Source organism: Mobula birostris, chromosome 5 (genome assembly GCF_030028105.1).
Source record: "Mobula birostris isolate sMobBir1 chromosome 5, sMobBir1.hap1, whole genome shotgun sequence".
NCBI classification, from domain to species: domain Eukaryota; kingdom Metazoa; phylum Chordata; class Chondrichthyes; order Myliobatiformes; family Myliobatidae; genus Mobula; species Mobula birostris.
This window is the reverse complement of record NC_092374.1, coordinates 27526987-27547319: the sequence shown is the minus strand read 5'-3', so window position 1 is coordinate 27547319 and position 20333 is coordinate 27526987. Positions and strand designations below refer to the sequence as shown.

At 42.2% G+C, this 20333-nt stretch overlaps 1 protein-coding gene across 1 annotated transcript in view; it reads right to left on the bottom strand.

The window, feature by feature from the left end:
- Positions 1-20020, bottom strand: part of LOC140197577 (solute carrier family 22 member 4-like) — a 115528-nt gene extending 95508 nt beyond the window's left edge. The window contains exon 1 of the mRNA XM_072257711.1: positions 19405-20020. Coding sequence (XP_072113812.1) covers positions 19405-19779 — 375 coding nt within the window. The 5' untranslated portion in view covers positions 19780-20020. The remainder of the gene's footprint in view (positions 1-19404) is intronic.
- Positions 20021-20333: the final 313 nt, after the last annotated feature.

The following is a 20333-nucleotide window of genomic DNA, read 5'->3' as shown; positions in this document are numbered from 1 at the left end:
GCCATGATCTTATTGAATAGCGGGGCAGGCTCGATGGGCTGGATGGCCTAATCCTGCTCCCATTTCTTATGTTCTAAGTTGCATGTTCTATTTACAAAGATAGGAATTTCACTAATAAGATGCAACCCTTATGCCCCAAATGCAACATTAATCCTTGCTTCACACATAAAAGTTGCTGGTGAACACAGCAGGCCAGGCAATATCTCTAGGAAGAGGTACAGTCGACGTTTTGGGCCGAGGCCCTTCGTCAGGACTAACTGAAAGAAGAGCTAGTAAGAGCTCTTACTAGCTCTTCTTTTAGTTAGTCCTGACAAAGGGTCTCGGCCCGAAACGTCAACTGTACCTTTTCCTAGAGATGCTGCCTGGCCTGCTGTGTTCACCAGCAACTTTTATGTGTGTTGCTTGAAATTCCAGCATCTGCAGATTTCCTCATGTTTGCATTATTAATCCTTGCTTGACTGAGGAAAGTCCCACCAGAGGCTAAATACAGGAATGGAATAGGAGGTAACATTTGTTTTCCTTGATGAGTCAGCAGAAACCAGATTGCATAGGTAGTTATATAAAAATACAAGCAGGTATTGGAAGGTTAAACTACAAGAAAAGTCACAATTACATAGTCTAATCCAGGGGTCCCCAACCTTTTTTGCAACGCGGACCGGTTTAATATTGACAATATTCTTGTGGACCAGCCGACACTGGGGAGGGGGGGGGGGCGGGGGGGCGGTAGGGTTGCCAACGGACAAGAGTAGCAGTCAAATACGTTGGGTTCACCCCAAGAAAGACTACAATGACCATGAAGCCTTGCGCGGGCACCATTGCGCTACGTGCTGATTTTACTACAAATCGTTTTTGGCGATTCTGTTCGGGGGGGGGTGTTAATCACGGCCGGAATATAGGAGATAAGTGGCTAATACACTCAATTTCGTTTCTAAAAGGGTTTATCTAACGAATTTAATATTAAACACACAGCGCATATTTTCCTCGCATGAATATAGTCAATTATTGGGGAGCTTGAAGTAAGTGTTGAACGAACTTCCAGTAGAAGTGGTAGAGGCAGGTTCGATATTATCATTTAAAGAAAAATTGGATAGGTATATAGACAGGAAAGGAATGGAGGGTTATGGGCAGAGTGCAGAGTGGTGGGACTAGGTGAGAGTAAGCGTTCGGCACGGACGAGAAGGGCAGAGATGGCCTGTTTCCATGCTGTAACTGTTATATGGTTATATAAGTCACTTATAAATCAATAGCATCATAACATTTTAAGTAACGTTTGCATATTAAACACACAGCACATATTTTCCTCGTATGAACATATAAAATCATTGCAACACACCAATATCGCTGAATCAGTGGGAACCCTGGGCTTGTTTCCCTGCAACAAGACGGTCCCATCGAGGGGTGATGGGAGACAATGATACTCGAAGGGAGTTCCTTATGCCCAGACTATTCCGCAATTTAGCTTTCGTTGCATTCATTGTAGAGATATGTTGGAAATGGAAGCAACATTTCCAGTGCTTTCGTGGCTATCTCAGGATATTTAGCCTTGACTTTGATCCAGAATGCCGGCAGAGATGTTATGTCAAACATAGTTTTCAGCCCACCATCGTTTGCAAGCTCAAGGAGTTGATCTCCTTCCTGCGCTGACATGGATGACGCGTGCATAATGACCTCGCGCACGTTCAAGCTCAACAGTGGGCGTGACATGGAATGAGGAAAAGTGCAGCTGACTCATATCGCCAAATCGTATCATTTCCTCGCAGCCTGGTAGCACATGCTTTGCGGCCCGGTGTTTGGGGACCTCTGGTCTAATCTAACACCCCTCAAACTCCTACATTCCAGGGAATACAATCCATGTGTATGCAACCATTCCTTGTAGCTCAGGAAACATCCTGGTAAGTCTTTACTGAATCTTATACACAAACATTGCACTGCAGTTTTAGAGTAATGGAGAAAAGGGATCCTCTCAGTGTCCATCATCTTAAGCCTCCATATCCCTTGATGCTCATTGGGAGCTTCAGGCCACTTGAATTTTGACACCCACAGTCGATCCAAGAGTCAGCTTCCTACTGCCAAGTTTGGGATGGGGGATGTTGGCACTCACAGAATACCTGGCTCTGATTTCCATCCATTAAAATTCGGCACCATGAAATCAATATTTTTCTTCAAGGATGGACACAAAACAGTGGTAGACTTGTAAGGGGGTTTTGTCTCTTATGTTACTGCCTAGGCTAATTAAAATGGCTTCTTTGTTATGTTATACTTGGGAATGCTTCCTTGTTATGTTAATTGCTGAGAAAGCCCTCCCACTAGCAGTTTGTTGAATCACGTTACTTATAAGAAGATGTTATGAACCAATTGCGATAGTTGTTATGTTTTTGGTGTAGCTGTAAGATATTGTATGCGCCGGGCTTTGAGGCAGAAGGCGGGAGAGAGAGACAGAGAATGGACCAGGTGCTGTGAGTCGGCTAACAGAGTCGAACCCTGAGCAGGGCGTTCAGCGAGGAGGGGAGACTGAGACGGACTCGTGTGGAGCGTCTGATCAACCACCATTCTTGGTCCCAGGTGGCCGGTCGAGGCGGTCCAAGGGGTCGCAGGGTGAAGAAGAAGGGTCCTGAGCTCCAACTGTTTTTGTGCATGAAAGAGATTGAACTTTAATAGGTGTGGCGCCTTTTATTTTCCTTTTATATTTTATTCACTATTAATTATATAGTTTCAGTAATATCTATAAACCGTAAATAATTTAATCGTATCTGGTGTATTGTCTGTTATTTGGGAGGGGTGGGGTACATCACACAGTATCCACACAAACTAATTACCCAGTTTGGCGGGGCCGAGGGCTGTTTCCCTAGACAACAGCGAGCCGAGCGACCCTGAGGTTGGCTGGGGGGGGGGCTACAGACAATAGTTTAAAATGGTTTGCAGAAATAATTCTATAAGGTTGTGAGATAAAATAGATATTTTAATTTAGAAGCAAAATGCTTCATGTGAGAGACAATAGACAATAGACAATAGGTGGAGGAGTAGGCCATTCAGCCCTTTGAGCCAGCACTGCCATTCACTGATCATTCACAATCAGTATCCATTTCCTGCTTTATCCCCATAACCTTTGATTCCACTATCTTTAAGAGCTCTATCCATCTCTTTCTTGAAAGCATCCAGAGACTTGGCCTCCACAGCCTTCTGGGGCAGAGCATTCCATACATCCACCACTCTCTGGGTGAAAAAGTTTTTCCTCAACTCCGTTCTAAATGGCCTACCCCTAATTCTTAAACTGTGGCCTCTGGTTCTGGACTCACCCATCAGCGGGAACATGCTTCCTGCCTCCAGCGTGTCCAATCCCTTAATAATCTTATATGTTTCAATAAGATCCCCTCTCAGCCTTCTAAATTCCAGAGTATACAAGCCCAGTCACTCCAATCTTTCGACATATGACAGTCCCGCCATCCCGGGAATTAACCTTGTGAACCTACGCTGCACTCCCTCAATAGCAAGAATGTCCTTCCTCAAATTTGGAGACCAAAACTGCACACAGTACTCCAGGTGTGGTCTCACCAGGGCCCTGTACAGCTGCAGAAGGACCTCTTTGCTCTTGTACTCAATTCCCCTTGTTATGAAGGCCAGCATGCCATTAGCTTTCTTCACTGCCTGCTGTACTTGCATGCTTGCTTTCAGTGACTGATGTACAAGAACACCTAGATCTCGTTGTGCTTCCCCTTTTCCTAACTTGACTCCATTTAGATAAAAATCTGCCTTCCTGTTCTTACCGCCAAAGTGGATAACCTCACATTTATCCACATTAAGCTGCATCTGCCATGCATCTGCCCACTCACCCAGTCTGTCCAAGTCACCCTGCATTCTCATGACATCCTTCCCACATTTCACACTGCCTCCCAGCTTTGTGTCATCGGCAAATTTGCTAATGTTACTTTTAATTCCCTCTTTTAAATCATTAATATATATTGTAAACAGCTGCGGTCCCAACACTGAACCCTGCGGTACCCCACTGGTCACCGCCTGCCATTCCGAAAGGGACCTGTTAATCGCTACTCCTTGTTTTCTGTCAGCAAGCTAATTTTCAATCCATGTCAATACTCTGCCCCCAATACCATGTGCCCTAAATTTTCCCACTAATCTCCTATGTGGGACTTTATCAAAGGCTTTCTGAAAGTCCAGGTACACTACATCCACTGGCTGTCCCTTGTCCATGTTCATAGTTACATCCTCAAAAAATTCCAGAAGATTAGTCAAGCACAATTTCCCCTTCGTAAATCCATGCTGATTCGGACCAATCCTGTTACTACTACCCAGATGTGTCGTAATTTCATCTTTTATAATTGACTCCAGCATCTTTCCCACCACCGACGTCAGGCTAACTGGTCTATAATTCCCTGTTTTCTCTCTTCCTCCCTTCTTGAAGAGAGGGACAACATTAGCCACCCTCCAATCCACAGGAACTGATCCTGAATCTATAGAACATTGGAAAATGATTACCAATGCATCCACGATTTCTAAAGCCACCTCCTTAAGTACCCTGGGATGCAGACCATCAGGTCCTGGGGACTTAATCAGCTTCAGACCCAACAGCCTATCCAACACTATTTCCTGCCTAATATAAATCTCCTTCAATTCATCCATTACCCTAGAGAGCTGCTAACATTTTGCAAAACGCAATTCAACTAAGCTTCCCAGTCAAACTCTCAGAACAGTTAAGTAGTTAAAGGCCAGAACTGGATGTTCAAATCTTACTAATACAACCAAGGGATTCAATTCAAGTCGTGAAGTAAATCTACTATTAGGATCTAGTATTAGTCATGAGACTGTAATACTGGCTAGTATAAAGACGCATCTGGTTTGTTTCTATCTTCCATTGGAGGAAATCTGCCTTTCATACCTGGTCAAGTTTAAGTCCAGACCCACAAACAGAGTTGAATGTGAACTGCCTCTAAACTAGTCTGACAAATCACTTAGTGCAGGAGGCAATTTGGGATGGATAATAAATATGAGCTGGCCTTACCAATAATATCCTAGCCCCAGAAATAAATATAATACATAAATATAAAATCATCCCTGATATGTAGTCCTGAACTTTTTTTTGATTTTCTCATTGAGTAAAAATAGTTCTTAAGAAATTGAGTTTTTTTTTGAGCCGAATGGCCAATTATAGGTGAATTTTGGCATGAACAAGCTTAATTTTCTAATGGGGAGTTTTGTTGTGCTGTGTGCTTCATAACCTTAACCTTTATTGCTATAATGATTCCCCAATACCAAGAAGTTCCAGATGAAATTCCAAGCTTGTGACCTGACTTAAACCTTTATTGGCAGGAAGGAGCACTTCACAGCTTGTGAACATATTGACCTGTTCCATGACTCCACACTTTGCTGAGCAGACATCCTCGTAAGGTTACAAGAATACTTCTTCAAAGTATTTTCCATAAAGGGACATGTAACGTCTCATAACTTATCCTAGGAGCGTCTGTTGTTGGTTTGTTCTTATTTCAGCAGAGTCAAGTTTTAGATGCTTGCAAGATAAGTACTTACATAGCTCTTTGGATCACAACCGTTTTTAGCACAACTCACACTCTCCCTCTGCTGTACCCATCCTATAACTTTCATTTCATCGCACTCTTTGACACCACTAGATGCGACAGTACACACTCAGTGACCACTTTATTAGGTACCCCCTGTACCCCATGTACGTGGCCTTTTGCTGCTGTAGCCTGTCCACTTCAAGGTTCAACATGTTCAGAGATGGTCTTCTGCACATCACTGTGGTAACACGTGGCTATTTGAGTTACTGGTGCCTTCCTGTCAGCTTGAACCAGTCTGGCCATTCTACACTGACCTCTCTCATTAACAAGGTGATTTCACCCACAGAACCACCATTTACTGGATACTTTGCTTTCACACCATTCTCTGCAAACTCTATAGACCGTTGTGTGTGAAAATCCCAGGAGATCATCAGTTTCTGAGATACTCAAACCACCCCACCTGGCACCAACAATTATTCAAGTTCAAGTTCAAGTTTATTGTCATCTGACCATACATGTATACAGCCAAACAAAATGATGTTTCTCCAGACTGTGGTGAACCCACACAACATATATTATATACAGAACATAAACCAAAATATTATACTATAAATATGTTATTAAAATATAAATCAAAATCCATTAATAAAGTGCAACACAGGGAGGGTGACCAGCCAGAATTCAAGGAGTTAGTGCTAAGTTAAAGGACAGGAACTACAGTATTGTGATCTCAGGATTTCTACCAGTGACACATGCTAGTGAGGCCAGAAATAGAAAGAGAATACAGATTAATCTGTGGCTAAGGATTTGGTGTAGGAGGGAGGGCATCTGATTTTTGGATCATTGGACTCTCTTCCAGGATAGGCGGGACCTGAGCAGAAAAGATGGTTTGCACCTGAACTGGAAGGAGACTAATATCCTAGCGGAAAGGATTGTTAGTGTTGGCAGTTTAAACTAGCATTGCAGGGGGAAGGGAACCAGAGTGCCAGAACAATCAGTGGAGAGGTTGTGGAGACAGATGTTGGTAAGACCTCAGACAAAGTCAGGAATCAAAAGGTTGAGCATGGTGTGACTGGTGTCCTGAGCAGCATATATTCCAATACAAGAAGTATCATCGGAAAGGCAGATGAGCTCAGGGCATGGATCAACACCTGGAATTATGATACTGAAGCCATGAGTGAGACTTGGTTGCAGGAAGAGCTGGATTAGTAGCTGAATATTCTGGAGTTCCATTGTTTTAGACACAAAAGAGCAGGAGAGAGTAAAGGACGAGGAGTGGCTTTACTAGTCAGGGAAAATGTCACATCAGTGCTCAATTGTGACAGACTGAAGAACTCATCTGGCTTTATGGATGGAACAGAGGAATAAGAAAGGTATGTCGATGTTAATAAGGCTGCATTACAGGCCACCCAGCAGTGCACAGGATTTAGAGGAACAAATTTGTACAGGGATTGCAGACAGTTACAAGAAACATAAGGTTGTTTTGACAGATGATTTTAACTTTCTGCATATTGACTGTGACTCCCCCACTGTAAAAGGACTCGTTGCGATAGAGTTTGTCAAATGTACTCAGGAAAGTTTCATTAATCAGTACATAGAAGTCTGAATGAGAGGTTGGGCGATGCTTGATCTACTATTAGGGAATGAAACAGAGCAGGTGACAGACTGTGTGTAGGTGAGCACTTCACACCTAGTGATCACAATGCCATTAGTTTCAAAGTAAATATGCAAAAAGATAGGTCTGGTCTGTGGGTTGAGATTCTAAACTGAAGAAAGACCAATTTTGATGGTGTTGGAAAGGATCTGGCAAGTGTGGATTGGGACTGGCTGTTTTCTCACAAAGGTGTACTTGGTAAATGGGAGGCCTTCAAAACTGAAGTTTTGAGAGTATAAAGCTTGTATATGCCTGTCAGAATAAAAGGTAAAGATAACAGGTTTAGGGAACCATGGTTTTCAAGAGATATTGAGGCCCTGGTTACAAAAAAAATGAGGTGGACAGCAAATATTGGCAGGTAGGAACGAACGAGATACTTGAGGAGCATAAGAAGTGCAAGAGAACACTTAAGAAAGAAATTAGGAGGACTAAAAAAAGGTGTGTTTGCCCTAGCAGACAAGGTGAAGAAGAATAGTAAAGGATTCTACAGATATGTTAAGAACAAAAGGATTTTAAGGGATAAAATTGGTCCTCTGGAAATCAAAATGCTACTCTATGCTTGGAGCCAAAAGTGGAGTATATTGACTGGCTACTTCACAGCCTGGTAAGGAAGCATCAATGCCCTTGAACAAAAAATCCTACAAAAAGTGATGGATATAGCCCAGTCCATTATGGGTAAAGCCCTCCCACCATTGATTTATCCAGAGTGTTATCATAGAAAAGCAGCATCCATCATCAGGGATTCCCTCAGCCCAGGTCATGCTCTCTTCTCGCTGCTGTCATCAGGAAGAAGATACAGGAGCCTCGGGATGCACAGCATCAGGTTCAAGAACAGTTATTACCCCTCAACCACAAGGCTCTCGAACCAAAGAGGCAAACTTCACTCAACTTCACTTGCCCCTATCAGTGAACTTTTCCCACAACCTATGGACTCACTTTTTAAGGACTCTTCATCTCATGTTTTCAATATTTATTGCTTATTTATTCATTATTACTTTTTTCTCTCTTTCTGTATTTGCACTATTTACATTCTGATCTTTTATATTCTGATCGTCCACCTTGTTGTCAGCTATTTGATGTACTATATGATAGTACTGGTCTGATCTGCACACTTTCTTGAACTAAATAACCTAGCTACTTTTGTGTGATTTCATGCAGGTTCAACTAACATAATTCCATCTTTTGAGCAGCTAGTTTCATGCCGTGGGCCAGCAACATGTGTTCTATAGACAGTGCTGTTTCTTTACAAAGCTGTCCTTTTAATATCAGACAGATTATTGCTTGCAATTCACATTAAGAACTGAAGACTGGCTCCCATTTATGACAGAAGGCTAAGCAAGGAATATTGGTTGGAAGTTTAACTTACTCAAAAACAACCCTTTAATCCCTGATGAGTTAGAAAAATGAGTTTGGCAAAAAGTCCTCCCCTCCACCCCCCCCCCCCCCCCCCCCCGGTCAGTGAATATCCATTGCACTCTAAAAGAACAGAGAAGACTCTGTGAAGAGATGGTGGGGACTTTTCAGAAATACAACATTTCCTTAAACTGAAGCCCACAAGAAGAGAGGTGTGAATACGGGGGCAGTGGGAGCAACATACATGGGATTTTATCACATTTACAAAAATAATTTGTTCAGATAGAATTAAAATTAAATGCTTTGCAAATTGGAACGTGTTAGAGATGAAGGTAAGCAACAATTAAGGCAGGGGTATGTTTCTAATTTATCTGATAACCCAATATCTTACTCCAACTAAAGTATGTGTTCATTACTATTGAAGGTGCTTAGTCTCTCAATGGCAGATATTATACAATTGCACATGTTCCTATATTTGGACTGATTACTGAAAATTGATTAACATTCATCACTGTCCTTCATCAACATAACAGGACACCAGCAAGATATTGTTATTCGTTTACCAAAACTATCCTGTAAGTGGTCAAGAGAAAAACAGCTTAGTATAGGATCACTACAAACTTGGCAAAGTAAATATTACAAGATGGCATGGAGCTTTTGATCAAAGAAGAAATAGAGTCCTGGCGTCACAGAGTCACAGAAAACTACAGATCAGAAACAGATACGTCAACCCATCTGGTCCATGCCGAATCACTTAAACTGCCTAGTCCCATCCTACACCTGCACCATAGCCCTCTGTACCCCTCCCATCCATTTACCTGTCTAAACTTCTGTTCAACATTGAAGTCAAAATGACATACAGCACTTGTGCTGGCAGTTCATTCCGCACTCCCCCCATCTCTGAGTGGAGTAGTTTGCCCTTCATGTCCCCCTTAAATATTTCACCTTTCACCCTTAACCCATGACCTCCAGCTGTAGTCTCACCCACCCTCAGAGTTGCTTGCATTTACCCTATCTACACCCCTCATGATTTTACATACCTCTATCAAATCTCCTCTCAACCTTCAAAGTTCTAAGGAAAAAAGTTCTAACCTATTCAACATAACATCCCAACTACTGTACTAAATACTTTGATTTATGAAGGCCAATATGCCAAAAGCTTTCTTTATGACCCTGCCTACCTGTGATGCCACTTTCAATGAATGATGGACCTGTAATCTCAGATCTATTTGTTCTACTGTGCTCCTCACTGGTTGGTCCTCCCAAAGTGAAACACTTCACACTTGTCTGCATTAAATTCTATTTGCCATTTCTCAGCCCATTTTTCCAGCAGGTCCAGGTCCCACTGCAAGCTTTGATAGTCTTCCTCACTGTCCTCTACATCCCCAATCTTGGCGTCATCTGCAGATCTACTGATCCAGTTAACCATATTATCATCCGGATCATTGATATATGGACGGGAGGGGCGCTGGGGGGTGCTGGTGGTCGTCGACGATTGATATAGGTGACAAACAACATTGGACCTAACACAAATCCCTGTGGCACTCCACTTGTCACAGGCTTCCAGTCTGAAAGGCGACCATCTACTATCACTTTCTGGTGTCTCCCACAAAGTCAATGTCTAATCCAATTTACTACCTCATCCTGAATGCCAAGTGACCAAACCTTCTTGACCAACCTCCCATGCAGGACCTTGTCAAATGCCTTACTAAAGTCCATGTAGACAACATCCCTGCCTTGCCTTCATCAACTTTCCTGGTAACTTCCTCAAAAAACTCTATAAGATCAGCTCGACATCACCTACCACACATGAAGCCGTGCTGACTATCTGTTATCAATCCCTGTCTATCCAAATACTCACATATTCAGTCTCTTAGAATAGCTTCCAATAACTTTCCCACTACTGACGTCAGGCTTGCCAGCCAGCCTATAACTTCTTGGTTTATTCTTAGAACCTTTCTTAAACAGTGGAACAAGATTAGTTATCCTCCTGTCCTCCAGTGTCTTGCTCGTCGCTAAGGATGATATCTCTACTAAGGCCCCTACAGTCTGTTAAGTTAGTGTATGTAGCCACAAAGGAAAAATTATCAAAGGATATCATTAAAAACCAGAAAAGAGAAGATACCCTAAATCTGATTGGTTAAAAAAACCACATTGTTGTTCTTTCGTCATGAAGAATTGATCACCAAAACGAAGCACAAGACATTGCGTCAATCGGAAGGCAGAATTCACAGAGTAGCTGCGATAGCACATCTCTATTGGAGCATTGCTACTTTTGTATATCCTCATGCTATTGGGTCAGATCCTGTAGAGAATTTGCAACCTGGAGTGGTCATTTAAAGGTGAGCCGGTTTCTACATACTAATTAATTTTTGCCTCTTTTGGGGATCGGTCAGTTCTGCTTTGATTCACAACACAGTTATACATCAGGCAGTGCCGCTGCCTCAACGTTCGCGAGACTGGGACTTGATCCTGAGCTTGGGCGTTGTATTTGTGGAGTCTCCCTTCATGGGGTTTCCCTGGTTGCTCTGGTTTGTTCTCATATCCGAGTGATATGCTGGAAGGTTAATCGGCTGCTGTGGTACGGGAGAATCAGGGACAGTTGATGGCCAAGTGGGAGAAAAATAGATTAAAAGGGAAAATGAAAGAGGAAATGGGACTGGTAGGAAAACCAATGTGGAATGGTCTCCTACATTGCAATACTCTCAGACGAGAAGGATCGCTGACATCAATGGTCATGAAAAGCAGATAAACCACTCTTTACACAGCACAGCCTCTGTACACCAGTATCTCCATCTGGTAACAATAATGACCCCGCATGAGACTCGCTGTGGCAGTTCTCTTAGAAAATATCAGATTACACGTAAGGTACTTGCAACAAATTCAAAGTGGCCTTAGCTTTTAACTGTAGCCCAGGTCAGCACTGAGCTCCTGCAGTGAATAAGGCTGACTCAGAAGGAGTTGGACCAGCAGCAACAATTCAAGAGAGGAACATAATTATTTTGTGAAATCTAGAAGGAACTCAGCTGCTACACTTCCTTTGAAGAGACTGTCTTGTGTTCTAGTTGACCTGAAAGTAACTTCTTTTAATATTCGGAATGCTGCATCTCATTTGTCGTTGCCAAATACTTTCCTGCAAGCTTAAATAATATCTTCGTTTTCAGATTACCAACAATGTCACTATTATGTAAAGAGACGAAAGAATGGATGGACAACACTAAGGAGGCATAGAACACCTATATCCTCAGGATAAAGTTGCTACTCATCTGTACTTCTCAACCTCAATAAACCCCTGGCTTTCTCATTTCATTTATTTGTGTGTTGCATGCCAATGTTAGTGAATTACAGAGGTGAAATACCATTCACTGCCTTGGATATACAACAGATTTAGCATGTGAGCAAAGGTGAACTTCCATAAGACCATAAGACCATAAGAAAAAGGAGCAGAAGTCGGCCATTCGGCCCATCGAGTCTGCTCCGCCATTTCATCATGAGCTGATCCATTCTCCCATTTAGTCCCACTCCCCCTCCTTCTCACCATAACCTTTGATGCCCTGGCTGCTCAGATACCTATCAATCTCTGCCTTAAATACACCCAATGACTTGGCCTCCACTGCCGCCCGTGGCAACAAATTCCATAGATTCACCACCCTCTGACTAAAAAAATTTCTTCGCATTTCTGTTCTGAATGGGCACTCTTCAATCCTTCAGTCATGCCCTCTCGTACTAGACTCCCCCATCATGGGAAACAACTTTGCCACATCCACTCTGTCCATGCCTTTTAACATTCAAAATGTTTCTATGAAGTCCCCCCACATTCTGCTAAACTTCCACCTTATTTTGATTATTCATTCAAGGATATTTGGGTCAGGTGGCAAGACAAGCCTGTTCTTATTGCCCTTCAGCTGAAGACTAACCACATTGATATGAGTATGGAGTCATACATGAGCCAGGTTGAATAAAGTTGAGGGATTTCCTCCCCAAAGAATATTAGAGGACAATACTTAAATGACAAATGGCAGATGGAATATAGTGTAGAGAAGTGTATGATCATGCATATTGGTCGAAGGAATAAAGATGTAGACTATTTTCTAAATGGGAAGAAAATTCAAATATCCGAGGTGCAAAGGGTGCAGAGTGCTTGTGCAGGATTCACTGAAAATTAACTTGCAGGTTGAGTCAGTGGTGAGGAAGGCAAATGCAATGTTAGTATTCATTTTGAAAGGACCAGAATATAGAAGCAAGGATATAATGCTAAGGCTTTATAAGGCATTGTTCAGACTGCACTTGAAGTATTGAGAGCAGTTTGGAGCCCCTTATCTAAGAGGAGGTGTGCTGGCATTGGCGAGGGTCCAGAGGAGCTTTACGAAAATAATCCTGGAAGGAAAGGGTCACTGTGTATAGGTCATTTGATGGCTCTGGGATTGTAGTTCAAATTAATTGTCAGTCAACCATACATGAATACCCATGAATACAGCCAAACAAAACAGTGTTAATGTGGGGCCAAGGTGCAAAATGCAGTCCCATCAGTCTTACACAACACAAAGCACATATAGCGCATATAAGACAGCAGTAAACATGCAGTCACACAAAAACACTCTAGTCCAAATCCCCGAGTCCATGAATGAACACAATACAGCTCATCTTCCATCAAGCGAACACCGTAGGGCAGAACAGACACCCTCCCGGATGCTGTGCTACATTGCCTCCAGCAGTGACTCTCCTGGAAGGCTACAAACAGGCGGCACTATGACTGAGGTCGCGCAGCTCCCCGTCGTCTGTCTCTCCAATAAACCAGTGACTTGCAGCATTCCACATAACCAATATCCAAAAGAGTCTCGTGATCACAAGAAATGCGACTAAGACAATCACTTGCCGTTAGAGTGCTCACCACGATCACGCACTAATGCCTTTCTGGTGCAGGCAGCCGCACGGTCTGCACGAAGTCCAGCTCCTTCAGTTTCCCTACCAATGACCAACTTACTGATGGGGTAGACCTGCAGAACTTTAACTTCTTAATGTCCAGCAGGGTCTTGCTTTAAGACAATAATAACTTTGGTTGGCCCCCTAGAACCCACAGTGTCCAAGTGCACTGCCATCTTACTGGAAGTTACTGGTATTTAGAAGAATGTGGGGGGGGGGGAGGATCTTATTGAAAACAATCAAATATTCAAAGGCCTAGATAGAGTGGATGTGAAGAGGATGTTTCCTAAAGTAGCAGAGTCTAGGACCAGAGGACACAGCCTCAGAATAGAGGGAAGTCAATTTGGAACAGAGATGAGGAGGAATTTATTTAGACAGAGGGCAGTGAATTTGTGGAATTAATTGCCACAGATAGCTGTGGTGGTTGTCATTATGTATACTTAAAACAGAGGCTGATAGGTTCTTGATTAGTCAGGGGTCAAAGGTTACGGCGAGAAGGCAGGAGAATGGGACTGAGAGCGATAATAAATCAGCCATGATGTACTGGCAGTGCTGATGGGCTGAATGGTGTAATTCTGCTCTTATGTCTTATGATCTAATGCTACTGTATTATGGACAATCTAGAGCTTCTGCTGACAGTTTTCCAATCCAGGTTTGAACTCAAATCTCCAGATCATTAGTCCAGCCCTCAGGATCAAAACTAAATAATTTATCTAACTCCTGAAATTGAGCTCAGTTAATTATTTGTTTAAAATTCAATTGCAAATATTTAGCTTAGTAACTGAAAATTAATCAAATCAGATACCAGATTCAAATTTTAAAACTATGGAGGGTGAGTGCTATAGGAAAGTTAAGAGATATGAAAACAGTTAACTTATTAAGTGATCTGTCCCAGCTTCTTACTTCATCCCTGTAGTGTATTTAATATTTCAGTAATATTTGAGTAATATTGTAAATATATTGTTTGACCAAGAATGAGATACGTCATTACTCTACCATGCCATATGTGACCGCCTCATTAATAAAAAAACTAAGTAGACAAGTTATCCTGGGTGCCTGGGTTTTTCTTTCAATCAATTCCTGGAGTTACAAAAAAAAAATTCCACCCCCCCCCCCCCCGACTCACCCATCTTCGCCTTCTCCTGGTTTCATCTATTATGTGACAGCTTGTACTTCTGCACCTCCTCCCACCTTCTTAGTCGGGCTTCTGCCCCTTTTCTTTCCAGTGCTGCTGAAGGGTCTCAGCCTGAGACTTCAGCTGTCTTTTTCTCGGTCTGAACTGTTTATTCCCCTCTAAAGGTGCTGTCTCACTTTCTGATTTCCTCCAGCAACTTGTACGTGTAATTGATCTAGAGCCTTTAGGAAGAATGAAGTAATAGAGCTACTAGGACTTGATGTTTCAATCCCTATGGTAAATTGGCACTCTTGATGTTGGCAGTGGGTTTGGAGTGGTGACAAGGAGGGAGGGTAGGTACGCCATCAGGGTCATCTGGTGGGCACCCTCCTTCTTTGACGTTTTGTTGATAAGCCCACGACGTCTCCAGAGGGCTCAACGGTGCTACCTGGCGTCCCAGATACACCCTCCTCAGTTCCATACCCTCCTGTCTTCATCTTGCAGCCCAGTTGATGTCTTTCCTTTTAATCCAAATCCAGTTGCTGCTTTCTTCTGCTGCATTTGACAAGGACTTGATTGCTTGTTGGAGGGAGTGACCCCTCACCCCCATCTTCTTCAATAGACTGGTCGTAGATGTAGCAACGAATCCCCTGCATCCTACTTCTACAGGGAAAATCTGTAATGTTTGTTTTGTTTGATTTGAACAAAGCAGAATGCAGAAACAATTATAATAGAGGTTTAGGTTTGGAACAGATTGATGCAAAAGCATCTTCTGGATACATTAGCTACCTACTTGGAACATGCATTAGACAATCTGCACGTTGAAATCCCAGCATTAGTCATTATTAGTTTATTTGAAACTAGCTTAAAAATTGTGCTTTGAGTTTCCAAGCAATTTGAAGATGCTAATCAAAGAAAAAAAACAAGATTTTTTCAAAAAGTGACACAAGTCTTTATAATGTGGAGAAACAGTGTGACTTCTTCACAAAAGTACTGCAGGCCAAGGCCAGCTACTTGTTTTTCTCCACTTTTTCCCACCTGCAGGCCCTACCAATGGACCAACTCAGTCTGGATTCGGTGGTCAATTGGTCAGATCTCAAGTAGGGTGATGCATCAGGTGCCAGACCAGTGCTTACAGGTCACTTGTGTTAATGAAGATCTGTTTCCAGCAGGCCCGAGGCACTGTAGCTTAGCACCCATTTTATCCAGCAAACTGGGGTGAGCAGAATATCTTCCCCTCTCTGATCACTTCTACTGTTCTCTTCCACATGTGGGTTTTCCTTAACCATCGTAATTTTCTGTTACCTGGGAACAGTTTATACAGTTGATATTACACTACTGTTGGATTAGGGTGCAGAATTGTAATTTTTTTAGTAGCTTAACCTTCCTATACCTACATGTATTTTATATAATCACCTATATATGTGTAATTGTTCAATGTATTTTCCAGTAATTTTAATATAGCTGCTTCTGTATTTTTCTAGCAGCATCTTAGTTGTTCTGCAGCAAGAATCACACCATCTGAATCTGGCTATTTTATAGGTCAGTTGTTAACATTGGAACGTTGTTATCTCTTTAGTCGGAGCTAGTTTTTTTAATGAGACATCAACAGCTTCTTTTATGGTTTCATGTCTTCTTTTCTGTTCATTCTTTTGTTCTTGTAACTTAACTTAATAAAACAACCACAAGCAATAAGTTTTATGCCTCATTCTTGACTTCAGAACTTCTGGATCAGAAAAATCCCGGGATCCAACATGACCTCAGCACAAACATCATGCTCTTAACCAAGGGAAAATAGATAAAGGCTGGTACTATGTTAACATCACCAGTGACAAGAACCTGATCCATGGTGCGACAAATTCTATTTTGAGCTGTAAAATATTTTTACAATGGATTGGACGTCAATATCCAGAATAGGCCAGCTATGACATTTTATGATCTATAAATTTGACAGTGCAATCTCAGGATTGCATTGCAAGTGACAGAAATGCTACACTTTCCCAGTCCCCTCCATTCAGGATTCAGGACACCAAACAGGTGAGGCAACGCTTCACCAGTGAATCTGTTGGGTCACCAATTGGATCTGGTGTTCAAGAAGCAGCCTCCTCTACAGTGGTGAAACCCAGCATAAATTGCGGGTCTGCCTTATTGAGCACCTCCACTTTATCTGCCCAAAGTAGAATTTCTGGGTGCCCGACCATTTTAATTCCTATCTCCATTTCTGTTCCGACATGTAGGTTGGTGGCCTCCTCTTTTGCCATGATAAGGCACTCTGAGGGTGGAGGAACAACACCTCATATTCCATCTAGGTAGCCTCCAACCTGATAGCATGAATATCAATTTCTCTTTCCAGTATTTGCTTTTCCTTTGCTCTTCCCTCTGCTTCTATTCTCCACTGTAGCTCCTTACCTCTTCTCCTCATCTGCCTATCATCTCCCACTGGTTCCCCTCCTTTTTCCCTTTCTTCCATAGTCAACTCTCTTCTGCTATCAGATTCCTTCCTCTCCAGCCCTTTCCTTTCCCACCCACCTGGCTTCACCTATCACCTTCTAGCTGGTCCTCCTTCCCCTCCCCCCCCCGCCACCTTTTTACTCTGGTGTCTTCTCCCTTCCTTTCCAGTCCTGAAGAAGGGTTTCAGCCCAAAACATTGACTGTCTATTTATTGCCATAGACGCAGCCTGACTTGCTATGGTCCTCCAGTAATTTGTGCGTGATGCTCTGGATTTCCAGTATCTGCGTAATCTCTTGTGTTTATGCATTGTTAGGAGATTGATTACTGATTACGTTTCTAGGATAAAATCCTGACCTAACCTAATAACACGAGGTCATTGAATATAAACACTTCCACCTATCCTTCTACTCTTTCAGTACAGATGAAGAGTCTTGTTCCAAAATACCTATTATTAAATACCTATGCAGTTGCTGCTTGACCCACTGAGTCCTCCCAGCAGCCTGTTTTTTGTCCTGTGGTTTTAGTTTCCGTTGAATGACTCTTCATTATGGAATGCAATCTTGTATCCCTTCAAGTAAAATTAAATGTTGGTCACATAAGTGAGGTTGTCCATTATGAGCAGAAAGCCCTACTACCTTCTGGAAAGTGGGTTCTTGTGCAGAAAGACCAAGGGTTACATGAAAAGAATTAAAACAATGCAATGTTATTGCACAACCCCACTTTGCAATGTGGGCTCTAACGCACAGGATCGAAAGAGGCTGCAGAGGGCTGTAGATTCAGCCAGCTCCATCAAGGGCAGAACCCCTCCCAACATTGAGGACATCTTCAAAAGGCGATGCCTCAAGAAAGCAGCATCTATCATTAAGGACCCTCACCATCCGGGACTGCCCTCTTCCCATTACTGCCATCAGTGAGGAGGTACAGGAGCCTGAGGACCTACACTCAATGTTGTAGGAACAGCAGCTGCTTCTCCCCTTTCTTCAAACACTGCCTCACTAGTCTTCTTTTGCACTATTTATTTATTTAGTTGTAATTGTAACGTTTTATGTCTCACACTGTACTACTGCCACAAAACAACAAATTTCACAACATGTGTCACTGATTTTGATTCTGAACCGCTCCAATCCCCATCTCCAACTTAATGGCTGACAAACTTTTTGCTATATATAGACATGAAATTTTGGCAATTCCCTTCATTCCACATTTGGTGTTGGACCTACTAAATTCCTCCAATAGATTGTTTGTTGCTAATATATGTGGTGTTTGCAAGTGAGGCAGTCAAGGCATTTTAGAATTCTTGGAGTATTATGTATTGGAATTGGTTGCATTATGTCTGACAGAGGTGAAAAGCAGCTCACATGTAACCACTGGCCTCCAGTTCTGCTGTAACCAGTCTGTCTCTGACTCTGCTCAAGGTACTGACCCATTGCAGTTTTAACTCAATACATTCAAAACACCTCTTTCAAACTGGTCTTCTAACAAAATTATGAACAAAAACCATGCAAGGGATAAACTACAGGCAAACATTTTGCAAGGTAGGTTTATTCATTTCATTTATTAATAAGAAACAGAATTAGGAGAAATAAATGGAAGGGTGTGGAAAAAGACTGATATGAAATATGGAAGTGGTTTTGCTGGACTTAATCTTCAGCATTGGCCTGTTAAGCTAAGTAAATGAATGCAGTAAACTGTTTAATTTTCACTTACATTTTGAAGCAAATTTTTACTGGTCACTTTTATGGACAAAGGCATTATAATTCTTTGAAACAACCTACTTAATTTTAAATAAAGTTTTCCATTTTTCATAAGCTATACAGAGCTGTGCAAAAGTCTTAGGCACATATAAATAGCTAGGGTGCCTAAAACCTTTGCACAGTACTGTATTTGTCGACAAGAACCAGAGAACAAGTTTGTAAATCTGGTGGTAGCAAAGGATGTTGGGAATGGCGAGAGTAAAGTGCCGCGGGTGTCAGGCATGTGGCAGAGAAGGAGTGCCAGGGCAGGGCTTGGCGTGGCTGCAGACACACCCAGCTCTGAACCAGCAGGCACAGGACTGTATACTTGGAATTTATAATCACATATCACTTCCACTTGAGTGTTTTTAAGGGAAATCTATGTATAATAGCATAATCTTTGAAACATCCTCCAATATAACTGCTGCCTTCAGACAAACCATAACCAATGACAAAGGCAAGCTGCATGTGACCATTGTCAAAAACTAGCCAGTTACCTCCATAAGAATATAAGCATGAACCCAAGAAACATGTGCAAATCCTTTTTCATTAACAATATGCAAAAAGACAAAGCTGGAAAGCGTGACAGTTTGGCCCTAGGAACCAAACTGATGCACAAAATATTGTGGTAGATGAAGGCAACTCACCTCGCTGATAATTGTAGAAATGTATCTCTCTTCGCTGTACACCCAGCCATCTACACAGTGCTCTGTCTCTTGTGTTGTGTCATTGAAACTATCTTGCACTTGACGTTTGAATCGGGTGCATTTACTGTATGTCTGCTTACCTCCTGCTGTCTCCAAGGGCAGCAGTAAACTCAGGTTCATATGGGAAACTTCTGCGAAGGTTGCGTTCGAAGAATTGGACAATCGGCAATGGTGCTGAGGGGTATCCGCCAGGAAAACCAGAGACAGACCCACATAGCCATTTGGAATTATTCCAATACTGAGAAAAAAGAAGATTCTTTTCTGGTAAAACCCCCAATCCCCCAGGAAAGCAGTGGCTTCATCGTAATCTTGCATCTTCTGTCTGTTCTTGAGAAGTTCTTCCACTGCAGCTGATGCCTTATAAACAAGTGCCTTATTGGAAAAGTAGAATGGTTTTTGCCAGTCTCTGAATAAATTCCATATAGACGGTTCCAATGACAATGGGCAAGAAAAAATATAAACTAGTCACAGTGTTTACAATCCATATTCAACAAACATTTACTCTTGTGACTGTGTTAGCAGTTTGAAAGACAGGTCTTCATATCACACATGAGTAAGTCTGTACTTGTTGTATTTTAGTGCATTACCTGGGGAACGTGGGAGACCGTCCACATGTAAGATTATACTGCATCTAACCATGTGCAAACCAAGCTTCTTTTTTTTTCCCTCTCTGTGCTGTGCACCTCCTCTATATTTCATGTGTAGATGAAGCCATGCTTTAATTGGTCACTTGTCCTTTGACTGACAAGGCTTTCCAAAACTTATTAGTACATTTCCAATCTTTCTATGAACAAGAGGATATAATAGAATTCTGTTATTAATATCTAAATGAGATCAACAGCTGTAATAAACTTACGGCTTTAACAGAC